The sequence below is a fragment of the Hippopotamus amphibius genome, chromosome 12 (genome assembly GCF_030028045.1).
Source record: "Hippopotamus amphibius kiboko isolate mHipAmp2 chromosome 12, mHipAmp2.hap2, whole genome shotgun sequence".
NCBI lineage: Eukaryota > Metazoa > Chordata > Mammalia > Artiodactyla > Hippopotamidae > Hippopotamus > Hippopotamus amphibius.
Genome location: NC_080197.1, coordinates 13087061 through 13110033, shown reverse-complemented (window position 1 = coordinate 13110033; position 22973 = coordinate 13087061). Strand labels below are relative to the sequence as shown.

At 44.2% G+C, this 22973-nt stretch overlaps 2 protein-coding genes across 17 annotated transcripts in view; one reads left to right on the top strand and one right to left on the bottom strand.

The window, feature by feature from the left end:
* The window catches only part of NCOA3 (nuclear receptor coactivator 3), a 118160-nt gene extending 100808 nt beyond the window's left edge, over positions 1–17352 (top strand). For 9 of the 11 annotated variants that reach the window (XM_057703026.1, XM_057703016.1, XM_057703019.1 and 6 more), the window contains 7 exons: positions 432–603; positions 8142–8435; positions 9900–10004; positions 11575–11815; positions 12600–12774; positions 13268–13409; positions 13716–17352. In XM_057703026.1, the coding sequence (XP_057559009.1) occupies positions 432–603; positions 8142–8435; positions 9900–10004; positions 11575–11815; positions 12600–12774; positions 13268–13409; positions 13716–13727 (1141 nt within the window). In that variant the 3' untranslated portion in view covers positions 13728–17352. The remainder of the gene's footprint in view (positions 1–431; positions 604–8141; positions 8436–9899; positions 10005–11574; positions 11816–12599; positions 12775–13267; positions 13410–13715) is intronic. The other 2 variants (XM_057703027.1, XM_057703024.1) reach the window with 1 other exon arrangement.
* SULF2 (sulfatase 2) overlaps positions 10162–22973 on the bottom strand; it is a 149615-nt gene continuing 136803 nt past the window's right edge. For 5 of the 6 annotated variants that reach the window (XM_057703030.1, XM_057703029.1, XM_057703031.1 and 2 more), the window contains 7 exons: positions 22626–22685; positions 22068–22237; positions 21715–21857; positions 20609–20732; positions 19857–19890; positions 19554–19607; positions 17684–18618 (listed from right to left, as the gene is read on the bottom strand). In XM_057703030.1, the coding sequence (XP_057559013.1) occupies positions 18588–18618; positions 19554–19607; positions 19857–19890; positions 20609–20732; positions 21715–21857; positions 22068–22237; positions 22626–22685 (616 nt within the window). In that variant the 3' untranslated portion in view covers positions 17684–18587. Of the gene's footprint in view, positions 10182–10333; positions 10374–17683; positions 18619–19553; positions 19608–19856; positions 19891–20608; positions 20733–21714; positions 21858–22067; positions 22238–22625; positions 22686–22973 lie in introns of those variants that run through there. The other variant, XM_057703034.1, reaches the window with a different exon arrangement.

Below are 22973 nucleotides of genomic sequence, written 5' to 3'. Positions count from 1 at the left end.
AGGCTCAGTTCAGCATTTCTCTTTTTTTTTTCTGTTCTTTTGTTGATTTCCCCAGCCTACAAGTATTCTAACTACTGCCACTTGTACCCTTGTAGGGTCTTGAAAACACCACCCTCTTCATTCATCCCTCCAGTCCACCCCCCCCCCCCCCCCAATCTCTACTATCCTCCAAATGCCAAGGGGTCTAGCAATTAATTTTGGTGGTGGGATTGGGAGTTGTGAGCTAGAATTGGTGGTCAAAAATGACCTGGTGAAGTTTAAAATTGTGGGTCTTAAATTGATGCTGTTTGTTCTCTCCTACTCTATTAGTTATACTTGTATTATTGAGGTACTGCTTATTAAAAATATTGTGTGGTGGTTCCTTTAATTTTTTTTTTTTTTTTTTTAAAGAGGAAATGCACCACTGAAATTGATTGCACGTCTCTTTTTAGGCCACTTCTTAGGAATTCCCTGGATGATCTCCTTGGGCCACCTTCTAACCTCGAAGGCCAGAGTGACGAAAGAGCATTGCTGGACCAGCTGCACACACTCTTGAGCAACGCAGATGCCACAGGCCTGGAAGAAATTGACAGAGCTCTGGGCATTCCTGAACTTGTAAATCAAGTAGGTAGCAGTACCGTGGAAGTAGAAATGCGTGTGAGTGCATATCCATCAGGCCATGTACAGCAGTGCCTGTGTGTGTATCTTTCCTCTTCCTTATGTTACAGCACTACGTTCATGAATACCAGCATTAAATTTGGAAAATAATATAATTGTGATAGAACTTCCAGCAACCTACTGTTCTATAAAGATGTCAAATTTTAGGCAACCGTAGAAGTGATCCAGTAAAACTGATACACAGTTTTTTGTTTTTTTGTTTTTATTTAATTTATTTTATTTTTTTGGGGGGGTACACCAGGTTCAGTCATCTGTTTTTATACACATATCCCCGTATTCCCTCCCTTCCTTGACTCCCCGCCCTCGAGTCCCCCCCACCCTCCCCGCCCCAGTCCTCTAAGGCATCTTCCATCCTCGAGTTGGACTCCCTTTGTTATACAACGACTTCCCACTGACTATTTTACAGTTGGTAGTATATATATGTCTGTGCTACTCTCTCGCTTCGTCTCAGTTTCCCCTTCACCCCCTGCATACACAGTTCTTAAAATGCTGCTTTTTGCTTATGTTAGTCGAATCCTCATTTTTATAATTACCTCTCGTAATTATAAGCTAACCAGTGTGTACTCTGAGGTGGCAAGCTTTTTTTGTGTTAAATAAAACCTGTTTACAATGGTAGATCTGTGAATAATCCCAACAGCATCATCTCCAATTCCCAATTACCTACCTACTCAATCTTATGAAAATGTGCTATTTACATATCTGTACTTTTTGAAATATACATTTTGTAGTGGATCTTTTCATTTATAGGATGTGTGTTTGGAGGCACTTGTGTAAGTCTGTGTGTTCAGTGATAAGCAGGAAAGATCCTCAGCGTTCTCAGGCTTTGTTGGGGAGACAAATGTGTATAAAAAGAATTACACTCTGATGTGGCGAACACTGCACAGAACTTTTTAATGGGTGGGTGAGAAACACAGAGCAGTGATGATGTACACCCGGGGGTACCAGCCACCTGTGACCCTGACACTGAGGAGCCGTGTCTAACCTGGCTGGGGGAGGATGTGAGGGTGACACGAGGACCGAGAAGCTTTAACTGCCACTAGAGTTTTATTTAAGCTGGAAATAGCTTTCTTTATCCTCATGATAAAATGGTTAGTGGTCCTTATATAAAAATCCGACAGTCACAAAGTACATACTTTTTAAAAAAAGTTGAAAATCCTCCATAACCTTGGCACAGAGAACATAAGTAACTTTTGAGTGTATATTAAAAAAGGGAGCAGACTTTTAAAATACTTTTGTAGCCAAAATAGTTCACTTTATGGACTGTCATCTTTTTTGTTTAATATCTACATCTTTAATTTTAATGGCCAAATAGTATCCATTTTATTGAACACTATTTAACCAGTTATCCACCGGTGAAAATTTAATTGTTCCTAAATATTCTGTTATAATTCTATGAATTACTTACATCTTGTTCACTTAGTCTGTTTTCTTAGCTACAACCCAAGAGAAAGGATGGTTGGGTTAGAGTGCTTATTTTAGAGATTTATCTACATACTCTCAGGTGGTTTTCCTGAACGATCGTGTAGCTGCTTTTCCACAGCAAGGTGTGATGACTCCAGTCCATCACCCTCACTAGCACTGCTCCCACAGCCCACGAAGATGAAAAAACCCACAGTGTGAATGAGCAAGTGATGGGACAAATACCGAGCATGATTGTTCTTTCAAATGCTTGCCAGTCTGATAGGCAACAGAGATTCTCATTTTAAATCCTATTTCTTTCATTAGCAAGATTGAACATATTTTACATTTCTTGGCCATTGAAATGTGTTTAATAGTTTAATAGTTCTGATGCGGTTTTTATTTTGTTGATCTGCAACGGTACTTTATGTTTAATTATTGATTTGTTTGTTGATTCCTTCATTTAACAAATATTTATCTTCTATATGCCAATCAGTCTTTCCTTAGAGGCTGAGGAGCAGTAGCCAACAACTTACTGCTCCCAGAGCTCAGGCAAGGGACCACACAGATAGAAGTAGATGTGGTGAAGGAGAGGTTATGGGAAAGGCATGTGATGCTATGAGACCTTTAAATAAAGGGACCTTTTCTTAGGATGGGGCAGGATGTCAAAAATTTTCTCTAAAAAAGCATGTTTGTAGGATGACTATTAACTTGTCTAATGTATTGTAAATAGTTTGCTCAGTTTCTTTTTAGTGGGGGCTTGTTTATAGTTTTGTTCTTTGAAAATGTTAGTGTTTTCAAATCCAGGCTGATGAGATAAAGAATAACTGGGGACTGGCTTGAATAGTCAGGAAAGGTTTTTTTGGAGAGATGACATGTAAGCTGACACCTGAAGGATGAGAAAGAGCTAGGTAGGCAAACAGCTCAGGGGAAGAACAATCCAGAAGAGGTACAGCCAACTCAAAGATGCTTAGGCAGGAAAGAGCTTGTGGGTTCTAGGAAATGGCCGAGGTAGAGCAGAGAGGGAGCAACGTGAGATGATGCTGGGGAGGTACGTGCGGCTAGGCTCCACAAAGCTGTCTTAAGCGCCTGCACTTTTTCTGTGTATTGGGAAGCCAGGGAAAGATTGTAAGCAGGGTAAGGATGAAACTGGTTTTCCTTTTCTTTTGTAATTGATTTTTACTTTTTAGCAAAGTAATCTGTTTTTAACTTAAAAATAAAATGATAGGAAGACATACTTAGTGAAGAACCAGAGTCCTTTGCCCCACTGAGAGATAGTGAAACTCACCTCTTTATTCTGGTAATATTTCTAAGAAATATACTTATGCGGATATTTCTTTATCAACTTTGGTCTGTATCTATTGATTCCCAGATATGATAGTTGACTACACGTTCATAGTCCCTTATCTGAGAACCTTGGTGTCAGGCTTTGGAATTGAGGAGTTTTTGGGTTTTATTGATAGAAGGGTAAAATGGTGTGTGGGTACCATACATTACAAAATACTCTTGATGGAGTTGTGAGCAGTACTGTAATTTGGGGGCAGTAGCCTGTGATCAAACATGCTATACTTCTATAGCAAAATACATAAATAATCATACTAAGTGGGATATTATAGAGATTATGTATTGCTTCATACAAGTTCAGGCCAGGTTTTGCTGTTAAATACATTTGGTACTAGTGAAAAATTGTTAGTCTTTTTTAAAGAGTTAAAAAAAAATTTTTTTTGGAATTTTAGGTAAGAAATTGGGGCTCTGTATTTATATCCCCTTCCTCCAGTGTGCACCCTCATACCCATCCCCACTACATGCACGTGGGCATGTTCAGTCTCTACCCTCACTGTAATTATGTCTCTTGTTTTTAAATAGGTAGCCCATATTTACATCATTTTGGCTCATTGCTGAGCTGGGTATAGTTTGCATAGGCTTTTGTTTTTGGTTTGTTTGAGTTCATTGCCTTCTCTCTTTATTTGCTTTATTTTCTACATACTTATTGCTAATTCTCCCCAGGTACTCCAAAAGAACTATAACATTTCTCTTCCTTTTTTCTGTCTTCTTCACATGTTCAGACACATGATTCCTCAATTCTCTCTCCCTGTTGCAGTTCCATGTCTCTGTTTAACTCTGCCCTCATGTGGCAGCTCTAGAAATTAATAGTTGTCACTCTTCTCCAGCGATGGAGCCTCAGCTTCTTGAATCTCAAGTTGTTTTCTTTCTTGATTTACTCCTTTGTTTTCTGAAACAATTTCTATTAATTTCTCTGTCTCTGCAATTTTGGGTACAATTTTTGGGTCCTTGTGTGTTTGAAAGTATCTTTATTCCACCCCACTGCACCTCTGGCTGCCATGTATTGAATTCTAAGTTGAAAATAATTTCCTCTTAGAATTTTGAAAGAATAGTCCCATAGTTTTCTGGCATCAGTGTTGCCATTGAGTCGTATTCCAGTCGGATTCCTGTGCTTTTGTGTGTGATCCATTTATTCTCTGTAGAATTATTATTTTCTTTTTTTTAAATAAATTATTTTATTGTCTGTGTTGGGTCTTTTTTTGGTGTACATGGGCTTTCTTTAGTTGCGGTGAGTGGGGGCTACTCTGCGTTGTGGTGAGCGGGCTCCTCATTGCCATGGCTTCTCTTGTTGTGGAGCATGGGCTCTAGGCACGTGGGCTTCAGTAGTTGTAGCACATGGGCTCAATAGTTGTGGCTCACGGGCTCTAAAGCCCAGGCTCAATAGTTGTGGCGCATGGGCTTAGTTGCTCTGCAGCATGTGGGATCTTCCCGGAGCAGGGATCGAACCTGTGTCCCCTGCATTGGCAGGTGGATTCTTAACCACTGCACCACCTAGGAAGCCCCTCTGTGGAATTATTTAGGAACCTTTTCCCTCTGAAGTTTCATGATACCTTATCTTGATGTGGGTCTTGTTTCATTCATTCTTCTGTGTATTAGATGCACAGATGCTTCCTTTGGTTTGGGGGCATTTTATTTTTTTTTTCTGTTATTTGCTTTGTTTTTTTAATTAATTTTAATTTTGGCTTCGTTGGGTCTTGGTTGCTGCGCACGGGCTTTCTCTAGTTGTGGTGAGTGGGGGCTACTCTTTGTTGTAGTGCACAGGCTTCTCACTGTAGCGGCTTCTCTTGTTGCGGAGCACAGGCTCTAAGGGAGCTGGCTTCAGTAGTTGTGACTCGCAGGCTCAGTAGTTGTGGCGCACGGGCTTAGTTGCTTCGTGGCATGTGGGATCTTCCTGGACCAGGGACTGAACCCATGTCCCCTGCATTGGCAGGCGGATTCTTAACCACTGAGCCACCAGGTAATTCCCTGGGGGCATTTTCTTATATTGTTTCTTTATTAATTTTTATCTCTTTTGTTTTTGTTTTTTTTCCCCTGATCTTTCTTTCTGGGATGTCTGTTGAGGTGTTGGGTGTTATATTGGTTCTGTGGTTGTTTTTTGTTTTCTTTAAATCTTGTGTACTTTTAATTTGTTTGAGTCATTATGATGTTGGAAACTTTCATTATCAAATATCTGGTGCTCCTTGCCTACCTTTTTGTCTTGAAGAATGCAGGATCAGTCATTTTCACTGAAAGTGATTAGTGGGAGATGAGGGGAACTGGCCTTTATTTCAGGTCTCCCCAAATTATAGCATGTAGAGTTGTTGCCCCTGTCCCCCATATGGATTTTTATACAGATTTTCTAAAGAAGACTTTTCCATTTCTTTCCTGGGAATTTTTAAATTACCTGGTTGCATTTTGGGAACTGGGCTGGGGAGGTGAGTTGATGATCCCATAGTGTTTAATACATAAAATTATAAAATACAGAATTTTAGTAGAAATCATAAAGATATAAGGTTTCCTGTTTTTGGCCTCCGCCGTGTTCCTGCCGTCTGCTGGGCTTGGTGTCCCTGCACCAAGGCCTTGGGGGAGTAGGTGGAAGGCACAGCCACTTGGCTGTGCGGAGTTGGGGAGCAGGCTGAGGGCTCCCCTGCTCTGTATTCAGACTCCTAACCAGCCCCCTGTCTGGGCGCCTTCCCTGACCTTCTGCCGTCCCCAGTGGAGTGTCGCCTTGGCTCCAACGGAGACACTGACCCAGTCCTCACGTGGGTTTTCCTCCGCACATGGGTTTCAGTTTGTCTGCTCTGTCGAGTTGGTTACTCCTCCCTTCACTTTCTGTCTTTCAGATGCCTGTTGAAATTTTTTATCTTGTTGCCTTCAATATTCTCTCTTTCTTTTTTGGGGGGAGCGGGGTGAGGGGATAAATACTACCTTTTAAGTTGTTTGCTGTCATTTTAGCAGGGTTAGCAAGAGAAATATATAGTATAGTATGATTTACTTTATAAACAGAAATCTCTAATTGTTGTCTGGAGGAGGGAATTGGTATGATGGCACAGAGTGGACGCACAAGTAGCAGGAGATGTCTTGGCAAGGGTCATGGCCATGGGATGAAAAGAAGGGGAGGCTGCACGACATGTCACAGAGGAAAAGCTGACAGGACTTGGGCCGGGCATGCTCGCCTGTGCACTCGCACACCTGGGAAGGGAGACTGTGAGAAATTGGGGTTGCTGGAGTTTAGTTCTGGGTGAATGGTGTTGCCATCTGTTGTGCTGTAGGGAAGATTGGAGGAGAATCGGGCTTTTTTTGTGGGAGGGACTGTTAATAGTCACATCTTCTGTTCTCTTACCTGTTGAGTTTTTTTTTAATTTTTTTTTTTATTTTATTGGCTTGTTGGGTCTTTTTTGCTGTGCGCAGGCCTTCTTTTAGTTGCGGTGAGTGGGGGCTACTCTGCGTTGTGGTGCATGGGCTCCTCATTGCCATGGCTTCTCTTGTTGTGGAGCATGGGCTCTAGGCACATGGGCTTCAGTAGTTGTAGCACATGGGTTCAGTAGTTGTGGCTCACGGGCTCTAAAGCGCAGGCTCAATAGTTGTGGCGTACGGGCTTAGTTGCTCTGCAGCATGTGGGATCTTCCTGGAGCAGGGATCGAACCCGTGTCCCCTGCATTGGCAGGCGGATTCTTAACCACTGTGGCACGTAGGAAGCCCTACATGTTGCGTTTAAGATGCCCGAGATGTCCAGGTAGAGAGTTTTGAGTGGGCACCTGCACGAGCACAGTTACAGCCCGAGGCATTGCAGCTGGGGCTAGAAACTTGGCAGTTGTCACCAGTGGATGAGAACACCGAAGTGGAAAATGTAGCAAGAGAAAAGAAAAGGGCCTAGGGTGGATGAACTCTTAACTTTCCTCCAAGGAGAGGCCAGAGAGAGGGGAGAAAATCGAGAATGGTGTCACGGTTGCCATGGGGTGAGGTGTGCTTCAGAACAGACTTGGTGAGGGTATTGACTGCATACTTGCCATCCTATGCCTGATGATGAGAAGATAAAGGTGACTGCAGCACCTGCCTGGCTCTTCTTGTCTTAACATGGCAGGCTTTCCCCTCCTTTAGAGTATTTATTTTTACTTCTTTTCCTGCTGAACATTACTTTGTATGCCTGGTTAGCAAGTAGAGAAGTAATACCTGGCACGTAACAGACCCTTAATAAATACTTGTTGAATCAGTAGCTTTCTTTCTCCTTCTCACGTACAAATGGTAGTGGATGACTGACCACCTTTAGATTTTGTTCGTGTGGTGAATACACCCCACGGGACGTGAGCTGCTGTTGATTTACCTGTCTCTATTAAACTCACCTCTTGCCGCCTTCAAAAGCATTCTTGTGCAGATTACACGAGAATTCATTGATCACAGTGATTTTAATTGATTTATTTTACACTTGTCATGGGAGTTCCAGAAATTGGTACAGAAATCTTGTTTGGAACAAATAGTATTTCTCCAGGTACTCAATATATTGTAGATATTTGGCTCAGAAAATATTTGAGTGTCTCTTTGTATGGGAGCCTGTGTTCCGTAGGCACTAGGACACAGCCATTAAAAGATGGTGTGGTCTCTGTTCTTGCAGAACTTCAGACAGCAAACTTGATTTTGCTTTTGGAATTCTGCAACATCGTCGTTCACATATATTGACTTTATTTTTCACCTTCTTTAGAGCATTTGATTTCTGTTGCTTTCCCATGTGTATTTCACCATTCATTTATGTATTTGATATTTAGGGACAAGCTTTGGAGCCCAAACAGGATGCTTTCCAAGGCCAAGAAGCGGCAGTAATGATGGAGCAGAAGGCCGCATTATATGGGCAGACGTACCCGGCACAGGGGCCTCCAATGCAAGGGGGCTTTAATCTTCAGGGACAATCACCGCCTTTTAACTCGATGATGAATCAGATGAACCAGCAAGGTGGTTTTCCTCTCCAAGGAATGCACCCTCGGGCCAACATCATGAGACCCCGGACAAACACTCCCAAGCAGCTTAGAATGCAGCTTCAGCAGAGGCTGCAGGGCCAGCAGGTAACCAGTCACATGCTGGAAGCAGCTTTCCCTTTGGCCTCTTCCTCTTTCATTTGATTTTCGACTGTGTTCTTCAGGGCTCTTGCCACTGGCTCTCTATCCCTCATCAACTAAAGAAATTCCTTTTGTTTTCATTTCTGTGTAACATTTTATTTGTATGAATGGTTCCTTGCTAAGGAGAGGTTGTATTAGAATTGGATACCTTTCGGACTTCCTAGGTGGCGCAGTGGATAAGAATCCACCTGCCAATGCAGGGGACATGGGTTCGATCCCTGTCCCAGGGAGATACCACATGCCTTGGAGCAGCTAAACCCGTGCGCCACATCTACTGAACCTGTGCTCTAGGGCCCATGAGCCACAACTATTGAGCCCAGGTGCTGCAACTACCGAAGCTCATGTGCCTAGAGGCTGTGCTCCACAACAAGAGAAGCCACTGTAATGAGAAGCCTGCACACTGCAACAAAGAGTAGCCCCCGCTCACCGCAACTAGAGAAATCCCATGTGCAGCAATGAAGACCCAACGTAGCCAATAAATAAATAAATAAATAAATAAATAAATAAATAAATTTATTAAAAAAAAAAGAATTGGATACCTTTCTATAAGAATATTCTATTGTACAGGTTGACAAATAAAAAATGTCAGGATTGCTCTTGGGGAGGAGAGTGTTTTTTAATGGCTTCATAGTCTTAGAGGTAGATAATTTCTATTATTAAAAAAGTCCTTAATATTAATAGCCAGTTATAGAAACCTTATTGATTTGAGTATTTTCTTTAAGGAAACTCTGCTTTCTAGATGTGTTATATAACTTGAGCTCTCAATATTTTTTTTCTGTTGTTTCCTTAGTTCATAACAAATTTTTAAAAAATTTTATTATTTTTATGGTTTGTATCTTAAGTGCACTGAGTTCTTAAATGTGGGGGAATCGAATCACATAAGCAGATGAATGAATTGAGAACCCAGTGAGCCGGAGACTCTTCCAGTGTATTAATGTTCCTAAAAGGCAGCATAGGTACTCGGGAAAGCTGTGTTAATGCATTCACGGTATCATTTTACTTTTTACCATTTCTTTCCACTAAAGTTACCTCGGAAAAGGCAACAGGAATAGTTTTTTCCAGTGTTACTTTGATCAGATTAAAGCGATTTTCCTAATGGCCTAAATAATCCCAAAGAAAATCTGGCTTTATAAATCCTTTGAGTTCCTGTTGAAGATTTTCTTTAAGCTGCAAAACTGCATGTTGACTTTTCCTCCCATGCTGAAAGCCTCCCATGCTAGCCAAGGGCTTTTCAGCACCAACCTTTTTGAAATGTGAACGTGCACCGGTTCCACGTAGCCATGACTTAGCCAGGTTAACAGGTTTAGAGGTGTCATTATGACCTTGCTGGGTGGTGCCAAGGGTGTGGACAGCTGTTCTGGGCTCATTAACGTGCTCCACTTGCACTCTAACCACCCTCTCTCTCCCCAGTTTTTGAATCAGAGCCGTCAGGCACTTGAAATGAAAATGGAAACCCCCACTGCTGGTGGGGCTGCGGTGATGCGGCCCATGATGCAGCCCCAGGTCAACTCCCAGGTGAGCATACGTCTCTCCGTGTTCAGGGCTGCATGCCCCGCACAGGGACTGGCCCATGCTTGACTCCCAGTAAATGTTTATTAAACAAAGAGTGCATAATCCCAAATTTCTTGTGTAAGAAACCATCGCATGGTCCCATTATACTTTTCTTCTTCCCTTCGTCTCTCCTACTGGTGACTAGGAAGAATCAGAGGAAGAGAGCTTCTTTTATTACAAACCACTGATTCGTTTTTAAAATTAAATCCCCAGAGGGATGAATTGGGAGATTGGGATTGACATATATATGGTATTGATACTATGTGTAAAATAGATACATAAAGAGAACCTACCATATAGTTCAGGGAACTCTACTCCGTGCTCTTTGGTGACCTAAATGGGAAGGAAATCCAGAAAAGAGGGGATATATGTGTACATATGGCTGATTCACTTTGCTGTGCAGTAGAAACTAACACAACATTGTAAAGCAACTATCCTCCAATAAAAATTAATAAAATGAAATTAATTCCCTTTGTGTTCAGTTGCTGTGTTGTGAAAACAGCTACCATTTAATTTTTAGGAATTAAAAATAACAAATTTGTAAACTTTTCTCTTCTGGGATTGTGAAACCACATGCATACTGGGTAGAATTTGAAATTATAAGAAGTATAAAGAAGAAAATAAATAATTCATAAGCCCACTCTCAGTGACAACCTCTTGAGATGACCTGATTTCTCACAGTGGGAGGGACGCTCTTAAAGTTCTCTCTGCCTGCAAGCCAGGGTGGACACTGTATTAAGGGATTTCCTTCCTTAGTGCACAAGGCGGGTGACTACACGAAAATCCCTTACTGTGATGTGAAATAATGTTCAACAACAACAACTCTGAAATGCCTAGTTTTCATTGTCTCAGGCCTACTTGGACTTACCCATACCTATATATTTTCTTGATAATCAGACCTCTTGTATATGCTGAGCTAGGATGCTTTCCAGAAAGATGATATAAATGTTTGCTTTTTGGAGATGATCTCTCCCAGCTGGCAAATCAGCAAATCAGCTTCCTTGTTCAGTGCTTTGATCACGTCACCTTACCCTCTGCCTCTGCTGTCAGAAGGTTTAGAGAGACTGTAAGACCTTCTGGGGTGGATTCCTGCTTCTTTGAGTGTAACCCTATCCCTCTGCTTTGTTTTTGGCTTCCCTTTCTCTTTCTTCCCCAAACATAATCTCATTCCTGCCTCTTTTCTTCTTGTTTTAGTTCATAGTTTTTGAAAAGTTTGTCCTCAAAAATTCTCCTCCTAAATGCTTTCTCACTTTGAGAAACATTTTCTAACCATGTCAAAGCCCCATGACTTGTCTGCTTTCGTCTCCTGGCTCCCAGTAATTTCTGGGTCCCTGTCCTGCTGGCCCCGCCCCCCCCCCCGAGCCAGAAAGCCTTTGCCATAATGGGAGTTGTGCATTTCCTTTTTTGTAATTATAAAGAAAGGCACTGGGTGTTTTTCCTCTCTGATACCTAATGTGTCGTGGGGGCACTGTATGTATGAAATTGGCTGGCTCTTGCCATGATGTGTGTAATTGCCGCCTTTCTCGGGTATTAGCAGGGTTTCCTGAACGCCCAGATGGTCGCCCAGCGCAGCCGAGAGCTGCTGAGCCATCACTTCCGACAGCAGAGGGTGGCGATGATGATGCAGCAGCAGCAGCAGCAGCAGCAGCAGCAGCAGACCCAGGCCTTCAGTCCCCCCCCTAACGTGACCGCGTCCCCCAGCATGGATGGGGTCCTGGCAGGGCCTGCCATGCCACAAGCTCCACCCCAGCAGTTTCCATATCCACCAAATTATGGTAAATTTGACAGGGGTAATATTGTCTTCCCCAAAGTAACATTCCTAAGGATGGAAGAGTCACTAGGTCTCTTGTATACTAAAAACAAGTGCTATTCATTCTCGTTATTTCACAAGAGAAACAAAACTAATTAAAAAAATAATAGAACAAAAATGTCTACTGCAGTGCACAGGTGATTGTTGTTGAGGTAGATGATCTGTCACAGTTGAGGTTTTCCCCTAGGTCTTCTTTTTTCTGTTCCCCACATCTTAATTTGGAAAAAAGACTTAGCAGGTCCCCTCCAGTGTGTCCCTGCATAGTGGAACTCTGCCATCTCTGAACAGTGAGAGGAATGCACTGTGTGGGCTTTCTGAGTTCCTTTCCTTGGTGGCTTGGATATGTTAATACAGTCATGCCTTTGCGAGGTTCCAGGAACATGGTGGCCGTGGGGCTAGAGGTATCTGTTGGGGAGATGATATTTGAGGATGTGTCCCTGTTGGCCAGGGACAGCAGCTCTTTGCCCTCAAAGGGGGACAGAGTGAGGAGCCACGTGATCTGGTGTCCTTCTTATACAGAAAGCTCACTGCAGTAACTGCCCTTCAGAGGATCCAGACAGTGTGTGTCTCTGTAGTAAGCCTGTTGCCCTAGTTGTCACCTTGGTGAGAAGAATTACCGGCCGGCAGCACGTTTATACCTTATACCTATTACATTCCCCCACCTTTAGAAAAAGAACCTCGCGCTTCTAGAGAAAGCTGATAATCTAAGGAGGTAGCATTTGAGCATGTAATTTTCTTCTCTTCTGAAGGGATGGGACAACAACCAGATCCAGCCTTTGGTCGAGTGCCTAGTCCTCCCAGTGCGGTGATGTCATCAAGAATGGGTCCCTCCCAGAATCCCATGATGCCGCACCCTCAGACCACACCCATGTATCAGCCCTCGGAAATGAAGGGCTGGCCGTCAGGAACGCTGGCCAGGAACAGGTGAAGAACAGGGATTGATTGATTTATTCTTTCTTTAGCCGGGTCGCCTGGCTCGCGGGATCTCAGTTTCCTGACCAAGGATAGAACCTGGGCCCTCTGCAGTGAAGGCACTGCATCCTAATGGACCGCTGGGGAATTCCCAGAACAAGGGCTTTTTAAAAGTTGGCCACATTCTATTGCCAAACGTTCAGAGAATTAGTCTGTGTGTTTTTCAGCCAAGCCTGTTTGGATGGGGAGATCACAGGGCCTGGGCTCACGTTAGAGGGTGTGTTGTTTGGCTCATGGATCTTGAGAAGCCTTCCTACTGGGCGCATCTCCACAAGGGTCTTGTGTGCAGACAGCTGGGAAGGATAGAAGGCAGGCTCTCAGGGTTTCCTCATTCAAGCTGTTCTCTGCTTGAGCACAGCAATGTTGACAAAATTGTTTTAGTCTCTGTGTGCATGTCCTGTGTTATGAAAATGACCCAGGAGGTAATTTCCTGCTTTCTTTATAGCTCTTTTCCCCAGCAGCAGTTTGCCCACCAGGGGACTCCCGCCGCATATAGTATGGTGCACATGAATGGCAACAGTGGTCCCATGGGACAGATGAACATGAACTCCATGCCCATGACTGGCATGCCCATGGGTCCTGATCAGGTACGGGGTGGGGTCTTTTTCTTACCTTTCTCAAAAAATTTTTCCTGTTCTCTGGAGAGAATCAAAGCCTCAGCTATAATATAAAAGCCCTAGGTAGATTTTCAGCTTGGATATATAGCTTAAAAATACATGTGATGACTGAAAACACTTTTGGTTTGAAGGCACTTTGATACTTTTAGAAATCTGGGATCTAAGGACTGAATCAGTCAGCCAGAGCCATGCTGCAAGCCATCAGTGTAGACATACGGATTTTTTTCTGTTGGGCAAAGTGTGTGTTTTACTCATGTTTCTTCTGGTTGCCAACAGAAATATTGCTGACGTCTCTACACCGGCACCTCCAGGGAAGTCACTGTACACATGGCACTGCACTAGGGTTACTGGGAGTAAAGAATTGTCATCTAGGCACTCAGCTTTGAAGAAAGGACCAGCTTTGATCTCCATCAAGGGTATTTCAAGGGATGTCATTTGAGCAGGACTGGATTTTAAGTGGAAGCATTATACCTACCTGTTTTTTTTTCCCTCCTCCTATGTATCATGGTGTTCAAAACAAGTATTTTTGGCATTCTGCCTTTTGGGGATGTGATTCTGGAGGTATGGAGTGTTACTGATTACAAAACTGTCCGTGTCTCTTTTTTCTGCTTGGTTATCCAAAGTCTTTGGAAGAAATGTAGGTGGGCCAGAGAACATTTGAGAAATCAAGAGATCAGAACATCCGGTTTCTTGATAGGTGTGGTATTGGGTGAAGAGCGTGGTCCCAGTCTCGAGTGTTTTTGTCAGTATCAGGTTCTGTCCCAGGAGTTGGCATTTCCGAGTTCTCCTTTAAGGATAGTGTTGAGTTGCTCTGACCCTAAACCTACTCTTGGTTGTCCCAGGCTTTTTCGTAAAGAGGATTTTTATCTGCCTCTAATGTCCTATAACACTTCATCTCCAGGAATTGTCCATGGTGTCAAATGGCTTTGCAGAAGGAAAGACAGATGATAGTATTTAATTGCAGCAGTGGCAATTTTTCACATGCTAATGTGCAGCCGAGTGCACTTTATTTAAAAAGTAATGGATAAATGCAATATTCTCGAGGTCTTGAGGAATGGTGAACCACATTCCTAGTTTTTGTCTAAACTAAGCTGTTGGACAAGAACTATGATTTTTGTTGTTGTTGAAAGTTCTGGTTTCACCCTTTGCCTATATGGGAGAGCAATAATGCTTTTTGAAACTAAACTGCAGAAAACCCAAGGCCAGGTACTGCATTCTGAATCAGAATTTCGCGGTGTTTCTGTGAATAGATTTTCTTTTGTAAATATGACCTTTAAAGATATTGTATTATGTAAAATATGTATATACCTTTTTTGTAGGTCACAACAACTCATTTTTACAGAGTTTGTGAAGCTAAGTATTTAACATTGTTGATTTCAGTAAGTTCAGCGTGGCGAGGTTACCAACAGCAGAGTCATCCCCTGAATTTGGTGCCTGGGGGAGGGGGCAGTGGCCAACAGCTTTTCCTCGCCCCCAGCCTCAGACACCTTGCTCTTTTTCAGTCTCTTAATCTGAATGCTTTTTAAAGAGATCATTTAAATGTAGGCATTTAAATTTTTAAAAAAAATTTCTCTACCAGAACTAAGCACTTTGTTAATTTGGGGGGAGAGAATAGATATGGGGAAATGAACTTAAAAAAGATATCAGGAATTTTAAAAGATCAAGCAATTTGATTTCAAAGAAGAATCTTGGATTTGAAGCGGTCCATAAATTAAATAGCAATTCATGGTATTTAAAAAAAAATTGAATATGTCGTCTTCTCGTCCATTTTAGGAGTGCTCTAAGGTTTTGGTTGCTAGGACCTGAGTCCCACATTGAGATCTCAGGTGTAGAATCCTCGATCTATGGTTTCTGGTATCTGCTCAGCTGTCTTGTCCTTCCACTGCTGTGATGGTCTCACCGTCCTGAGAATTGGAGGAGTAGCATCACGGTTATTTCCTAAGGAGTTCATTCTCCATAGCAGCCAGTTTCATGCAAGCTGTGGTCTGACTGCGCGCCTTTGCAATCCCCGCCCCCCCCTTACCCCCGCCCCTTTCTGCTGCTGCCACTGGTCTTTGGGGAATAGCGTTTAATTCCCTTTACCTGGTGTACCTTATTGGGTTCAAACAGTTGAATGAAATTGGGTTTTTGGACTATCTATGAATTTCAAATGTCTGTTAGCCTTGGTGTCATTTCCTAGCAATAACTGAGAGCCAGTTAAATTTTTTTTCACGTTTAGCCAGTATTTCTAGGTGTCTCTGAAGGTAAGATCATTTAATTTCTTTGATTTGCTTATGAATAAGTGAAACCTGTGTTTCCAGAACCACCACTAGAATTTATTTGAGTTTCACACTCCCGCCACCTGGTTAAAAATAAATCTAAGATTATAAATCCATCAGCTTCCATCCTAGTGGCCTGTACTTTTCAGATAACACATCCTCTGGTCTGGAGACAGAGGCAGAGCCGAGTAAGAGACTGTCTTTTTAGACGCAGTTGTATCAGGTGTATCTGAACCTTTCTTGTTGAAGTCTCATGTGTGTGGGGAGAGATAGAATGGTGCTTGTACCTTTCTTGACTTAATTAAAAACAAAAAGTTTGTGATTCTTTTTCTCAGTCAGTCCTGACTCTAGGCTAAGTAGAAGGCAGCACCCCCTTTTTATATGGAAGAAAAATGAAGTTTATTGTAAGTTTTTATATTTTCTACTTGTTCATTTTATTGGTGCAAATTTGAGATTTTGTTTTCTTTTAATAGATGCAGTCTTTGAGATAATTTGTTTTTAATCTTTATTCCCGTTTTATCTTTTTTGGATAATTCTCTTTGTACTCCTCTGCCTACCTCTCCTCCCTCCTCCCCCCACCACTTTTGTAAACCTTAGTATCTGTTGGGTGAACAGTGTAAGTAATGTTTTCATCTGCTTTTAGAATGTGAGATATTTCCAGTAACTACTTTTTGCTGAATCCAAAGACCTATAAATTTAAATATATATATATTTTATAAAGATCAAAATGATATAAAGATGTTTCTTCCTTTAGAAAAAACAAATAGAAATCCATTGTTAATGTTCATATTATGATGCCACTTTTCTAAACTGTGCATCGTGATGGAAAGGTGTAAATATCAATTAACAGGACTGCTTAATCAGTATTTAATATCTAAGGTGAGTTGGGGGTGTATAGGGGCGGGGTGCTACAGAACATAGTAGGCTTGCTGTCCTTTAAGTTCCTTGATCCATAGACAGATGCAGCTGGAAAGTGAACAGAATGGACTGCCAGTTACCCATATGCCTGTCTAGTTCCCTTTTTATTTGCAGAAGCCATGTATTTGTTCACAAGTGGGAAATTCATAGGAGCAAAACCTGTTGGGTGGATGAACTAAGCTCTGCTGCAGAGGATCAGGAGCTGCTCTTTGGCTCCAAGGCAGACTGTTTAATCATGAGCAGGGTGTTCTTTTTCTTTCCTTCTCTCTCTCTCTTTCCAATATATGGAATTTTGAAGAAGATGAAAATGTCATTCTGAGAGCAATATTTAAATTCTCAGGAACTGACGTACAGTATTGAGAATGAATTCACTTTTAATCAAGTTTACATTGAATGTTGTTTTTAAAAAATCTAAGTCATTCTTTACACTGCAAAGAATCCAAACCACATGGGATAACTTATGAGACGATTGAGTGGTAAGCTATGACTCCTTTGTTGATCATTTTGGACATCATTGTAAATAAAGGTTTCTATTTAAAATTGAAGGCTAAGAATGTGCCACTTTTTCCCCCCCCATTTTAAAATCTCGATTGGATTAAGGTTAAAAGATAAGGCTCAGGAATCCTGTTTCAGACAATGGTTGCAGTTTCTGTGAGGTTAAAAGAAATCTTGAAAAGTATGGCCCTGTTCTTATACAGGTAAGTGCTTAGGCGTCATGTGTTAGGGAGAAACTTGCTGGCCAGGTGCTGCTAAAGTTCCTCCTCCTCCTAGTCTAGCATTCCGACAGCTGCCTTTGCCCATGGGACTACCCAGTACACGACGACGGGCTGGCTAAGGTGAGTTGCTTTGCAGTTGAGTAATACTTTTAAAAAGTGAGGTCCTAAAGCTGGTGTGACATGAGACTTACCTTTGGGGTCCCTGAAGTATGGTAAATTCTAGTCAATTTATAACCATGTATTCCCTTTTACAAAACCATCTAAAACCCAAGGTGTCTCCTTCCAAAAAGGTGTGGACTGGTAGTATCTTGAATGCTTTTTAACAAAAAAAAACCAAACACGCCAAAAAGACTCCCAAGAATGGCCTTTTAGAAAATGTCAAAGGTTACCTCATACCAACTGCTGGTCATTGGCTGGGGTTTTCAACATTGTATGACAATACTTAGACTACAAAATCTCTTTACAAATACAATTTTGTTAAAACTTGGGACATACATCAACTTCATGTCTTTGCAGGACTTTAAAAAACATCAGTTCTGGGACAGATAACAAAGGAATCCTGGGAGAAATGGCATCTGGTCAGGAAGAGGAATGTCCACAACTGCACTGGGTTTTCTTTTACATGGGCCACAGCGTTTATTGACACCACCTCTCTTGAAAATTGGGTTTTCTTATTAGACTCCCCTAAAAGTTCCCGGGCTCGTTACATGTAAATAGTCATATATATACAGTGAAGTCAGTTTCTTCAGAGGCAACCAGGGTTATAGTGTGAGATATAAATTTATGTTATGTCTTTTGTGCTATTGACTCATGTCAAACCATATCCTGCCTCTGTCCTGCTTCTTAGTTCCTTCTTTGTGAAGAACCAAAATAAGAGGATTTAAAACAGGGTGGTTCTTCCCCTGTGATATAAAAAAATTCCAGTGACTTTCACCCTTGGGGGAAATGTCCAAGAAAAATCTCTGTGTTCTTTTTCCCTGTGAGCCTCTCAGAGAGGGTTAGTGGTGACTTTTTGATACGAAAATGCATTTTGTGCAGCTGGTGAGGTAAAATCCAAAGCAAAAGCAGGGGCAAAAATGGACTTCCAGAAGTCTCACTACTCCTGATGGTTGTCTTCCAGAGTCTGCCGTGTTGGCTGAAAGTGAGCTGTGTGTGTCTCAGGCCTCCTGGCTAACAGCATAGCTCTGCTGGAAATCATTCAGGGTTTTTCATTGTATAGGCGATGCCTCTGTTTTTGGAGGTCCAGCTCGTGCTTCTTAACCTTCCCAGCCTTCCCACAGCTGCCCCCTGTAGGACAAAGCAAACTTGTTTACCATGCTGCTTATGGATTTCTTAATGGGTCCTACAGCTGAGGAAGCTTTGCTTCAAGGATGTGGCTGCTGAGGAGGAGTGTTTCTAGGCTCCTCAGACCGGGACTGCTCTCACCTAAGCGTGTAGATGGTCAGTTGTTGAATTACACACTCTGTGGTTGGCAGAGATGTCAGGTAAAGATCTGGATAGGATAGTGGCTACGGAGAATGTGAGAATAAGTGCTTTCATTCTGGTAGCACCAAGGAAATGCTTAACTGGCGCATTATTATTTTGCTGTTAAAGCCACACAGGTTGATAGGCATGTAAAGGCAGAAATGGGTAGGCCAGAGGTTGCAGATGGCAGCTCCCCAAGGGGGCTGGTAATTTCATGTCAAACTACTTGCCACCATAAACACACTCTCATACATATCTGCGTTTCTGGATTTTCTCGATGAATCAGAGGATTCAAATTGCATTCCATTCCATTTTCTTTAGACCACAGTGACCTCTCCAGGTTGCTACAGCCTCCTGGACCCTACCATCCTCTGTTAGCCCTGGAGTTCGTAGCATGAATGTTTTGGAAACTATTTAGTGAGGCCACCTTGCCACTGACACTATGGACCAGGTAGGACCTCTGCAGCCACAGCCTTCAAGATGCCTGGTACTTAGCAGACTGACATGCTTCTCAGCCTCTCAGGAAGGCCTTGAGCTTATGAAGCACAGATGATATGGAGACAATGGTGTATCAGACAAAGTATTAATCTAGAACATATCCAAGTATGTTATCTTATGGGAAAGACTGATATGACTGCTTCCCCTCTTATGGAACAGATGAGAGGAATGAGTGAGAAAGGGCATGCACGCAGAACAGCCTTGGCAGAACGAAGCGGATCAGGCCAGATCTCTACTGGGAAGCTGGTCCCTCAACTCACAGTGATTTGGAAGAAGGTCTCTTCATTTCTGGCCACTTTCGACGCTGAAACTGCCTAAATTTTCAAGTGTCAAGAGGAGAAAGAGTGTTAACCATCACCAAGAAAGAAAAATTGACCCCCCCCCCCCCCCCCAAAAAAAACTATACAAAAACGGTCTCCTAGTGGACAGCTATCGCTGGTGGGTGAGCCAGGCCGCTGGCATACTGGAGAAGGGGCAGCGTCCCAGCCTCACGTGCAACCTCCAAGGTTAGACTATAGGATGGGCTACCATATGGGGTGGTTGTCAGGCTTTAAAAGCAATACCTGTATTGCTCGTAGCTTCCTCCATCTTTCAGTCCTAAAGGAGAGAAATGCACAACATGGAAACAGATAATTTAGGGCCAAAATTGCACAAGCAAGGACAGACTTTATAACTGCCTATTTTTCTTTTTTTAAAAACACAAGTTTTTTTTTTCTTTCCCATCACAAACCCATGATGTTAGTGGCCCCGAGACAGAGAGGGGACTGAATTACAAGGTGAGCCTTCCCCAAGACTCCTTGTAAGTCGCCTACACTCTAGTGGCCTCTTATTGTTTCAGGCTCCTTGTTGCAGTCATTAAGCACTGGCCTTGGTCATGGTGGGGGAGCCACATGTAGGCACAAACGCCTACGCAACAGAGGACAGACAGCCGAGGGCAGTGGGGAGATCCCGGGTGTGGGTTCTCGGCATACTTCCTAGAGGAGGTGGCCGTGTGACCAAGTGCATGGGCTCTGGACCCAGTCACATTACTCATCCATAAAACGAGGACAAGCAGGTTCACCTCAGAAGGTTGTCAGAAGGCCTCTCAGGTAATGCATGTAAAACACTCAGCACCCTGGTGGGCTGATAGTGCTGGGTAAGTAAGTGATGGCACTTGTCATGAAAGTAGCGTGCGGCTGGTGGACGTTAGGAAGGTGATATTACAGCTACTGGTGAGAAGTCACCAGCTCCTGGTGATTCTAGTTTCACTCTTCAGACAGGACCTTGTCAGTCCCCTCCTATGGTCACCCTGCTTCATGTAGGGGCACCTGCTCACCCAGGTCCATGTTCCGGGTCCGGGGGTTACACTGCTTATAACCCTTGCAGCTTCTCAGCTCCATGAGCTGCACATGTAGCTGATTCAGGACGTCCCTGTCCAGGGTGTTCACTGCATTCATCAGCTGGTTGGAAAAAAGGTAGGTTATCAACGAGGTGGGGGGGCGGCACCCTCTTCTACCAACCTGGAGACTTACTGCAGGCAGGTTGGGAGTACAAGGTGGGAAGGGATGGTGACCTCTGCTTCCACAAGAGCTGGGGTTTGGAACAGTTAGGACTACCTTTTGCCTCTAGCCCCATGTGCGTGAAATCTCAAAATTAAACCCACCTCTGTGTATGTCACATTGAACTGGAGCCACTGGTTGAGAAATTTACCAAGCTTGGAAAGAAGTCCTCAGCCCCTTGGTTCCTCTTGATAGGAAGGGCTGGGTGAGTGACCTGGTCTGGGAACTGCCTGTGATCCATTAACCTACCAGCTCTGTCACCCTCTTTTGTAAAATACAGAGATGACCTATCAAAGGAGAAAGACTGGTGGCCTGTATGGTAATTACAGCAGAACAAGATAATCAAGTTGCTGGCATTTATAAATCAGGTAAAAAATTGCTTTCAGGCTTTTCTTGAAACATGGAAGACTGGACAGTGTGAAGGCCACACTACTGAGAGGCTCCAGTGCTGAAGCTGGGTCCTGACTCTGTCTTAGAAGGGACATGCACAGTCCACTCATCAGGCTCCCTGGCCACTTCAGTCCTGCATGTGTTCAGCTGGGTTATTATAGGGAAGCTCGGAGTAAGGGCTGCCTGAGTGTTAGTTACTGGCCTATCATCTGCAGGGTTTGGCCTGACCCTGAGGCTCCAAAGTTGTAGGTGTCTTCCCGAGATCCCACAAACCCTGCTCAAACGGTGCCAGATGCGTTAAGTTGGAGGGAAGAGGCTGTACCTAATCTAGATGGTGGACGCAGGAAGGGCGGATGGCACAGAGTCCCAGCCTTCCTGGAGGTTTCAACTCACCTATTTTAGGGACTCAGTGGGACTTGGAAAACCTGTTCTCCCTTCCTCAGAGGGGCCTCCCTGGCAGGGCCCCCAATTCTCCAGCCTGTGCTGTCCGTACCTGGTAGGGGTCTGTGTTGAGATCAAAGTACTCTAGGAAGCCGGTTGCAAATTCACAGAAGAGGAAGTTGTGGGTCTCATTGATGGTCCTCATGCACCAGTACGTGTTGTTGTTGGCACTGGTGCAGGCGCAGAAGGGCCCCACTGCCAGGGAAGAGAGCACGCCCTGAGCCGAGGAGGCCCCCGGCTGCCAGCCCCCAGCCCCTTCCTGTCGGAGCACCTGACCCCTGAGGTTGCTGAGGGACTTGTTCCTGAAAGACCCACAGGGGCTCACCAGGAAACACTCACAGGCTGGGGGCGCTGGGTCCCTGGGATCCCCAGGAGGAGCCCCCACCCTGGGCCTGGCTGACTCACGTGTCCAGAGGGGCGCCGTCTGCCAGTGCTGGTTGTCGTGGGTGAAGCACGTGAGGCCGGGCATGCTGCACGTGTCGTTGTTCTGCAGGCGCTTGAGAAGCTTGCGGAGTTTCTTCTTGCGCTTCTGCTCCCGCAGCAGCCACACCTTGTCCTTCTCCTGCAGACCCTTCCTAGATACATACAGGGCCGCAGCCCCACCTTGGAGCCTCTTTCTGCCCAGGGAGCCATGGCCAGGTCCCTTGAGGGTTCCCAAACTGCCCTCTGCCCAGGTCCCACTGCTGGTCCAGGGCATGGCTGGGGCCAGATGAGGTTCCTGTCATCCTGCGTCAGCTTCCGAGGCAGCACAGGGTTAGAGGGTTCCTGGGTCTCCTGGTCACACCCGGTCCCTGGGGGCCTGTGTCCTGCCCTGCAGTAACCCGCTCCAGCCACAGGGGGGCGCCCGGGAGCACTGTGCGTTGTTGATCTGGGAGTTGGGCCTCTGCTGCACCTCCCAGGGAAAGGCCAGGACTTGCTTGTCCTTGTTTGTTATAGCTTAAGAGAGGGCCCCTCTGTCCTTACCTGAATGGATGCAGGCTGGAGCCTTTGTGTTTGAGGCGGCCTTTGTGCTGGGCATGGTAACTGTAACAGACCCCCGACCCTGGCTTTCAGACACTGCACACAGGGCCACACCACTTCTCTGGGATCCCTGTTTCTCCTGGAGCAGTGCCAGGGAGGTTCTAGCCCCTGGGTGGCAGCCCCCTGCCTCTTGGCTCCTTCCTCTACACGTGAGCTGACAGCCCCTGGCTGAAGGCCTTGGCCCGACATAGAAGATCAGGGTAGAGGTGAGTTAACCCAGCCTGGAGGCTGGGCCTGGCTTTAGCCTCAGCATCTCCAGGCAGGCTGGCCCCAGACACCCGCCCCCTCCCC